At 50.9% G+C, this 9,543-nt stretch overlaps 1 protein-coding gene across 1 annotated transcript; it reads left to right on the top strand.

Annotated features, from left to right (window-relative positions):
- Positions 1–1,473: 1,473 nt before the first annotated feature.
- Positions 1,474–9,279, top strand: LOC130284619 (microfibril-associated glycoprotein 4-like). Its single transcript, XM_056535126.1, has 6 exons — positions 1,474–1,508; positions 4,213–4,306; positions 5,223–5,380; positions 7,355–7,451; positions 7,543–7,737; positions 8,923–9,279. Exons 2-6 carry the CDS (start codon positions 4,216–4,218, stop codon positions 9,183–9,185), a joined length of 804 nt encoding a protein of 267 aa, XP_056391101.1. The 5' UTR covers positions 1,474–1,508; positions 4,213–4,215; the 3' UTR covers positions 9,186–9,279.
- The last annotated feature ends 264 nt before the right edge of the window (positions 9,280–9,543 follow it).

The raw sequence follows: 9,543 nt of genomic DNA, 5'->3' as shown, positions 1-9,543 counted from the left end.
AGGGGGGCATGAGGTGGTCAGAACTGTTGTCCAGGGTCCAGTTCTTTGTTCGGCTAGACCGGTCCCCAGATATCCTAGTTGTCCATTTAGGTGGGAATGATTTGGGTGTGCGCAGGTCTCAGGATTTGATCAGGGACATTAAACTGGACCTGTTGCGTTTGTGGTCCTCTTTCCCGGATCTGGTCCTGGTGTGGTCCGAGATGGTTGCCAGGCAGAAATGGAGGCAGGCTCGGTCGGTGGTGGCGATCAACAAGGCGAGGATTAAGGTGAATAAGGCGGTGAGTAAGTTCGTGGCCAGGAATGGTGGTTTGGTGGCGCGGCACCGGGATTTGGAGGAAGGGGGTGCGGATTTTGTGGCCTCGGATGGTATTCATCTTAATGCGATGGGTATGGATCTGTGGCTTCTTGAGTTGAAGGAGACGGTGGAGAGAGCATTGAGGCTGTGGAGGAACGGGGACAAGTAAGGGGTCACTTGTCCCCGTTGTGGCGGGGTCAGGAGAGGAATCTGGGGAGGCACCAGTGGATGGGCATGGTATGTTGGATGGTGTGGAGGTGGGCTGGGAGCGGTTCCCAGCCCGAAGGTGGAATTCAGGTTGGTGGGCTTCACAAAATGGTGCTCCTGTGCAGGTGAGCTATGGCTAGGAGCAAGTGAAGATCCCATCACCTGTTGGTCTGGTAACGGTGCCCCTCAGGTTCTTCTCCTGTGCTAATAGACATCCTAAGGTTAGGACAGGTTATATTGTTATGTATGACGTTCATACATCGGTTTACAATGTTGTAATTGATTATTTATGTTATTTAATAAATGGGCTGCTGTGGCCTTTGTTTAACCAACACATGTCTCGTGTCATTTATAGGAGGGAATAAGTTAATATTAAGTTAAAGGTGTTAAATGATAGTTGATTTGGTGGGGGGTCATAGTAGCTATAATATCCCCTAGTCATGGAGTTAAGCTTGAACTGAAGTAAACTTTACTCTTGAACTTGCGGTACATTCAGAATACAGTAACAGTCTCTGCAACATACTTCTATAGACTCCAATGACTGACAGTTGCTGTGGACCTTGTGTCTTTTGCAGGTTAATAGAATCAAGGTAATTGGTGCGTGGATCCGTCCGGATTTAGGGGTAGATTAGGTCCGGTGGTCCCGCAGAGTGTTTGGGGATTGATACACTCTATAACTATAATTGTTCAGCCATTGCCGCAAGGCTCAGGCCTAACTCACTGCGATTACTGCTGTACAGGTCTTCTCTCATCAAGAGCACAGGAGCAAGAGAGCTAAAATGGCTGCCGTGTCCCTTATATGGACAGGGGGCGGAGCCTAATTTGATAGGTCCAAGGTCAGCTGTTACTCACCGTCACACAGGCTTCTGGGTGATCATCTGACTTCCTATACACATAATAATACCAAAACAATGCTAGAAATACCAAAGTGAGGCCTGGAATGCATCCAGAGTGAGGCTTGGAACGCATCACATGACCCGAAGGCCCAGCGACGCCATAGAAACAAGTAATTAACCATTTATTTACATATATTATGCTATTTACATTAACCTATACATAAATTACTAACTATATACTAGAATAGAGGCGACTAGGGGTAGACTGGATTAATAGGAATCCCTACGTCCTAGGGACTCTGGCTATGGGGACCCATAAATAAACAAGTACCGTATAGAATGCGGTACTGGGACACCACAATAAAATATATACATAAAATTGAAGAAGGAAGAGGCGACTAGGGGTTATCCCACTAAGAGCATCCTATCAGTACGGAGGAACTCTGACTTTGGGGACTTATTACACAAGATACAGTACACGTACAGTACCGGGACACCACAAATCCATGATGAATAGGTCATTTATAGGAAGAGAGTTGTTGAGAATGCTTGGAGCCGGAGGCCGTGATTATGATGTCAGGGCCATGCCCCTTCATGAAGTCACACCACACCCCCTCCATTCATGTCTATTGGAAGGGGCGCGTTGGCCGACACACCCCCTCCCATAGACCAGAATGGAGGGGGGGTGACGTGACGTCACGACCACTGCAGCAGGAACCCGGCATTTGTTTAGAACGCGGAGTGATGCGGGAGATCGCGGAGGGCCCCAGCAGTGGGACCCCCATGATCAGACATCTCATCTCCTATGCTTTGGACTTGAATAGACATGAATGGAGGGGGCCTGGTGTGACGTCGCAAGAGGGGTTGATTGATCTCATGACCACAGTCACCCGTACCAAGCGTTCTGAACATAATATTCAAAACGCCCGGACCCCCGCGATCAAACATCTTATCCTCTATCCTTTGGATAGGGTATAAGATGTCTAGAGGCCTTAATAAATGGTGGTCGCAACTAGGCTATGGCCCCTTCCTGGCTAAGTGCCCCGGTAACCAAGCTTAACAGAAGGGGAGTAAAGTATAAGTAGCTGGGAGAAAACCTGAAGGGAGTGTAGTGGTAGAGTCGGAAGACAGAGGATGATGAAGGCAGTAGTCCAAAGCCAGGAGGTCACACAGCAGCAGAATTGGCAAACAATGGGTTGTCAGGTTCTGACCAAGGTTCAAAGGCCGGGGGAGTGTGTCTGGGTCTAAATCAACAAAATACAGAGAGCAAAATCCCAGAGAGAAAATAGGAGGTCAGAGTAACAGCAGATCAGCACAAGAACTCAGGAACCCTGTGAAGTCCGCACAGAACAAGACGCCAGACGGGGTCTCATACAAATAGCCCCGACTGAGAGACTGACTGTAGATAAAGTCTGGGAGATCATACGTGTCTGCACTCCACTCATCTGGAAGCTGGAAAAGTCAAAGTGCGTGAACTGAGGACAAACCTGAGGTAAGTTGTGGATAAGGACTGTACATGGTCAGTTTAGAGATGAACTTATGAGTAACCATTCAGGAGGCCCAATACCCCAACATACTGCACGAGGATGACACCTCCCAACATACTGCCCGAGTATGACACCTCACAACATACTGCCCGAGGATGACACCTCCCAACATACTGCCCGAGGATGACACCTCCCAACAAACTGCACGAGGATGACACCTCCCAACATACTGCCCGAGTATGACACCTCACAACATACTGCCCGAGGATGACACCTCCCAACATACTGCCCGAGGATGACACCTCCCAACAAACTGCACGAGGATGACACCTCCCAACATACTGCCCGAGGATGACACCTCCCAACATACTGCCCGAGGATGACACCTCCCAACATAATGCCTGAGAAGGACACCTCCCAGCAAACTGCCCGAGGATGACACCTCCCAACATACTGCCTGAGGATGACACCTCCCAGCAAACTGCACGAGGATGACACCTCCCAACATACTGCCCGAGGATGACACCTCGCAACATACTGCCTGAGGATGACAGCTCCTAGCATACTGCTCGAGGATGACACCTCCCAACATACTGCCTGAGGATGACACCTCCCAACATACTGCCCGAGGATGACACCTCGCAACATACTGCCTGAGGATGACAGCTCCTAGCATACTGCTCGAGGATGACACCTCCCAACATACTGCCTGAGAATGACACCTCCCAACATACTGCCTGAGGATGACACCTCCCAACATACTGCCTGAGGATGACACCTCCCAACATACTGCCCGAGGATGACACCTCCCAGCAAACTGCTCGAGGATGACACCTCCCAACATATTGCCTGAGAAGGACACCTCCCAGCAAACTGCACAAGGATGACACCTCCCAACATACTGCCTGAGGATGACACCTCCCAGCAAACTGCACGAGGATGACACCTCCCAACATACTGCCTGAGGATGACACCTCCCAGCATACTCCTCGAGGATGACACCTCCCAACATACTGCCTGAGGATGACACCTCCCAGCAAACTGCACGAGGATGACACCTCCCAGCAAACTGCACGAGGATGACACCTCCCAGCATACTCCTCGAGGATGACACCTTCCAGCATATTGCCTGAGGGTGACACCTCCCAGCATACTGCCCGAGGATGACACCTCCCAACATAATGCCCAAGAATAACACCTCCCAACATAATGCCCAAGAATGACACCTCCTAACATACTGCCCGAGAATGATACCTCCCAACATAATGCCCAAGAATGACATATCCTAGCATACTGCCCGAGGATGACACCTCCTAACATACTGCCCAAGGATGACACCTCCCAGCTGGGGTGAGACGAATACAATGACACCTATTTCTTTCTGCAGAAGATGTGGCGTCTCCTGACTGTGGTCGTCCTCTCATTACTTCTGGAGGACACTCACCAGGCTCCGGCCAACGTTCCTGGAAACATCTACAACAGTAAGTGACGTCTCCTCGTCCGGGATCACAGATCAATCTCTTCAGGTCCAATGGAAGGCTAATCCATAATCTGCTCCTTAAAGGGGGTTTCCAGAATTTATTGATTGATGGCTCTTGCATAGTATATCAGACGTTAGGCGCCCCCAGTATACAGTGCCAAGCGGCAGTCACCCGGCACCACCACTATCCAATGAATGGTGGAAGACTTTCAGTCCTGTTTACTGTATAGTTGGGGTAACAAAGAGCTGATCGGCAGAGAGTAATGGTTGTTGGCACCTTGTCGATCAGGAATTGATGACAGTATCAAGTCTAGACAATGCTCTGTGAGCTAAAAATCCTGGACTCCAGACTGATACATTGTACATAGCTAATCCTGCTCTCAGCTAAGGGCTCGTTCACATCGGATTCCGCCATTCGGAGTTCCAACGGCAAAGCGGCCAGAAAGACAGGAGTTAAGCAGAGAAAAAAAATAGCGCAAGTTCTATTTTTTCCTCCACTAAAATCCTGTAAAATTACCAGGTCACCCCATGCAAGTGAATGGGGGCCATCGGGACCCGGCAGTAGCCATTTGCATCCAACCCATTTCAGGGCCTGGTCCGCTTAAAAAAAACAAAAACAGAGTCTATCGGACCCTTAACGAGTCGGTTGCAAACAGCCATGTGAACCTACCCTTAGAGGTGGGTAGAGCAGGACTAGCTATATACAATGTATCAGTCTGGGGTCCAGGATGTTGTGGGACAAGTTACCACCCAAAAAAAACACAGCGTAAAACCATTGAATAATTTTCCCCCCAAATAGTTTTAGAAAGTTGTAGAACTTCCTATTTGTACAGTGATTAAACATTATTTACATAAAGTCATAAAACCCCTTTAATAAAGAGGAGACATCTGAGCCGTCCTGTGTTCTCTCCTCCTAGTCATCAGCTGTAGAGATTCCTGCCGCCCCCATGACTGCTCGGATGTGTCTGCCCAGGGTCTGACCGCGGATGGTGTCTACCTGATCTATCCTGGTGGTGAGACCTCTCCTCCAGTACCTGTGTATTGTGACATGAGGAGCGCTGGAGGACCCTGGACGGTGAGTACCTGATCTATCCTGGTGGTGAGACCTCTCCTCCAGTACCTGTGTATTGTGACATGAGGAGCACTGGAGGACCCTGGACGGTGAGTACCTGATCTATCCTATTGGTGAGACCTCTCCTCCAGTACCTGTGTATTGTGACATGAGGAGCACTGGAGGACACTGGACGGTGAGTACCTGATCTATCCTGGTGGTGAGACCTCTCCTCCAGTACCTGTGTATTGTGACATGAGGAGCACTGGAGGACCCTGGACGGTGAGTACCTGATCTATCCTGGTGGTGAGACCTCTCCTCCAGTACCTGTGTATTGTGACATGAAGAGTGCTGGAGGACCCTGGACGGTGAGTACCTGATCTATCCTGGTGGTGAGACCTCTCCTCCAGTACCTGTGTATTGTGACATGAGGAGCACTGGAGGACCGTGGATGGTGTCTACCTGATCTATCCTGGTGGTGAGACCTCTCCTCCAGTACCTGTGTATTGTGACATGAAGAGCGCTGGAGGACCCTGGACGGTGAGTACCTGATCTATCCTGGTGGTGAGACCTCTCCTCCGGTACCTGTGTATTGTGACATGAGGAGCTCTGGAGGACCCTGGACGGGGAGTACCTGATCTATCCTGGTGGTGAGACCTCTCCTCCAGTACCTGTGTATTGTGACATGAGGAGCACTGGAGGACCCTGGACGGTGAGTACCTGATCTATCCTGGTGATGAGACCTCTCCTCCAGTACCTGTGTATTGTGACATGAGGAGCGCTGGAGGACCCTGGACGGTGAGTACCTGATCTATCCTGGTGGTGAGACCTCTCCTCCAGTACCTGTGTATTGTGACATGAGGAGCACTGGAGGACCCTGGATGGTGAGTACCTGATCTATCCTGGTGGTGAGACCTCTCCTCCAGTACCTGTGTATTGTGACATGAGGAGCGCTGGAGGACCCTGGACGGTGAGTACATGATCTATCCTATTGGTGAGACCTCTCCTCCAGTACCTGTGTATTGTGACATGAGGAGCACTGGAGGACCCTGGACGGTGAGTACCTGATCTATCCTGGTGATGAGACCTCTCCTCCAGTACCTGTGTATTGTGACATGAGGAGCGCTGGAGGACCCTGGACGGTGAGTACCCGATCTATCCTGGTGGTGAGACCTCTTCTCCAGTACCTGTGTATTGTGACATGAGGAGCACTGGAGGACCCTGGACGGTGAGTACCTGATCTATCCTGGTGATGAGACCTCTCCTCCAGTACCTGTGTATTGTGACATGAGGAGCTCTGGAGGACCCTGGACGGTGAGTACCTGATCTATCCTGGTGGTGAGACCTCTCCTCCAGTACCTGTGTATTGTGACATGAGGAGCACTGGAGGACCCTGGATGGTGAGTACCTGATCTATCCTGGTGGTGAGACCTCTCCTCCAGTACCTGTGTATTGTGACATGAGGAGCGCTGGAGGACCCTGGACGGTGAGTACCTGATCTATCCTATTGGTGAGACCTCTCCTCCAGTACCTGTGTATTGTGACATGAGGAGCACTGGAGGACCCTGGACGGTGAGTACCTGATCTATCCTGGTGATGAGACCTCTCCTCCAGTACCTGTGTATTGTGACATGAGGAGCGCTGGAGGACCCTGGACGGTGAGTACCCGATCTATCCTGGTGGTGAGACCTCTTCTCCATTACCTGTGTATTGTGACATGAGGAGCACTGGAGGACCCTGGACGGTGAGTACCTGATCTATCCTGGTGGTGAGACCTCTCCTCCAGTACCTGTGTATTGTGACATGAGGAGCACTGGAGGACCCTGGACGGTGAGTACCTGATCTATCCTGGTGGTGAAACCTCTCCTCCAGTACCTGTGTATTGTGACATGAGGAGCACTGGAGGACCCTGGATGGTGAGTACCTGAGACCTCGCTCCTACACTGTCATCTGACGTTCTATGATGTCTCGGTCTATAGATGTTTCCTCTCCTTGCAGGTCTTTCAGAAGAGGTTTGATGGCGGTGTGGATTTCTATCGGGGTTGGGAGGACTATAAGTCGGGGTTTGGACGAGCGTCTGGAGAATACTGGCTGGGTAACTGCTCCTTCTTCCCTCTTTACACCTCTTCCATTGGCTGCACATTGGGGATTACACATGGCTGATTTCTGGACATTCATGTCTTCAGGTTTACAGAACATTTTCCTCCTGACCCAGAAGAAGACGTATCGTCTGCGCATCGACCTGGAGGACTTTGAGAATGACGCACGTCATGTGACTTATGACTCCTTCTCCATCTCACCTCTGGCCATCAACCCTGAGGAGGACGGGTACAAACTGCACATTGATGGATTTAAGGAGGGAGATCCAAAGAAACCCGCCGGTAGGTGATGGTGGTGGTGGGGGGGGGGGGGGGGGGGCGGGGTAATGGAAGTATCTCGTGATGGATTATATAATGTGGAAGAACAAGGTCTGGGAATTCACCCAAGATTTTAACTCAAGGGTTAGTCCTACTAGAGGGAATGGTATCCCTGCTGTGGAAATTCCCTCGCGTTCCTGCAGGATTTAAGCCCTGGGAGTAATTCTACCACAATCAGGGCCGTTGCTAAAGGACAGGCAAACCAAGCAATTGCTTGGGGCCCCAAGCTGGCCCGGGGCCCCAAGCAGAACCTGTGCTTGTTGTGCTTCCTATAGGGCTGCAGCACTCCTGGTCACCTCCTGAGTTCCTCCCCTTCCCTGTAGCGTGGCCGAGCTCTTCTTCCTCCTGGCTGTCAGCCCGGCCGGGTACCGCGCAGTACAGGAACAGGAGCAGGGCCGGACTGGCCATCAGGCACACCGGGCCGTCCTCCTGCCCCTATCCCGGTTCGGCAGCTCGCCCTGTCGGCCGGCCGGGCCAGCAGTGTGAGAGCCTGGAGCGGGAGGCAGAGGCTAAAGTCCCCACCCCCAGTTAAGTGCCGTACAGCTACGTGCGTCGGCCTCGTATTGACATTCGCTCACGTCACGTCCCGCTCCCAGAATTTAAGGGCCGGCGTTACTACGTCCTGATACCGGCCCTAGGTATTGTAAGAGCATGACGTGAGTGAACATCATTACCGTGCGTAGCTGTGCAAACCCTTATCTGGGGATACTACCTGCCTACTGGGGGAGGGGGTTGATCTGGGGATACTACCTGCCTACTGGGGGAGGGGGTTGATCTGGGGATACTACCTGCCTACTGGGGGAGGGGGTTGATCTGGGGATACTACCTGCCTACTGGGGGAGGGGGTTAATCTGTGGGTCCTACATGAATACTGGGGGAAGGGGGTTAATCTGGGGGTACTACCTGCATACTGGGGGGAGTGGGTTAATTTGGGGGTACTACCTGCCTACATGGGGGGGAGGGGGTTAATCTGGGGGTGGGTGTCTATTTTGCTTGTGGCCCCCAAATTCCTTCAAACTGCCCTGACCATAATACTGCACAAATATTAGTCTCATACATAATACCACCATACAGTACCTCACATACAGTGCCCATGTATATTGTTGGGGCCATACTGAGCCCAGATCAATTTACTTTCATTATTCGCAGGAGATTCTCTTTTGGGTCAGAACCAGATGAACTTTTCCACCTTCGACCATGACAGAGACCTTCATGTCATCAACTGTCCAGAGAGGTTTCATGGGGCGTTCTGGTACAACAAATGTCATGGCTCCAATCTCAATGGGAAATATCAGAGCGGCGTCACCACAGAGTACGCTACCGGAGTGGTGTGGGCCTCATGGAGAGGGGCCTATTATTCCTTTAAGAGAAGTGAGATGAAGATTTCACAAACTGCAAAAGCAGAACAGTAATGGCGGCACAAAGTCACATGACCCTCCGGCCTCCACCAATAACAATGCATCCTGGTACCGGGGGGGGCGGCCATGTTGTATATCATATACACATAACATATCATTTACCGTTTTTAAATGTCTCCATTTTCTTTAAATAAATATTATTTGTTTATACATCATTTTGTTTCAACTTTGCTATTTTCATAGATCATAACAGAGGATGGGAACCCCCCCCCCCTCTTTTCTTAATACATATATATATGTCTGACTTTAGGAGCCCCCCCAGCAGTAGACGCCTTGGACTGCAGCCGCTATAGCCCATTGGGTTAATACAATCCTGGTTTGGGGGCAATTTGCTAGGAAGCCATTACTTCTT

The sequence above is a fragment of the Hyla sarda genome, chromosome 8 (genome assembly GCF_029499605.1).
Source record: "Hyla sarda isolate aHylSar1 chromosome 8, aHylSar1.hap1, whole genome shotgun sequence".
Lineage (NCBI taxonomy): Eukaryota > Metazoa > Chordata > Amphibia > Anura > Hylidae > Hyla > Hyla sarda.
Note: the sequence above shows the minus strand (reverse complement) of the source record. Positions and strands in the feature narration are given on the sequence as shown.

Bases quoted from the DNA above. Each gene is read 5' to 3' on its own strand.
- LOC130284619 (XM_056535126.1), top strand. From the start codon at position 4,216: ATGTGGCGTCTCCTGACTGTGGTCGTCCTCTCATTACTTCTGGAGGAC. The intron at 4,307-5,222 runs GTAAGTGACGTC...CTCTCCTCCTAG, and splicing joins TCCTGGAAACATCTACAACA to TCATCAGCTGTAGAGATTCC. The intron at 7,738-8,922 runs GTAGGTGATGGT...CATTATTCGCAG, and splicing joins AGATCCAAAGAAACCCGCCG to GAGATTCTCTTTTGGGTCAG.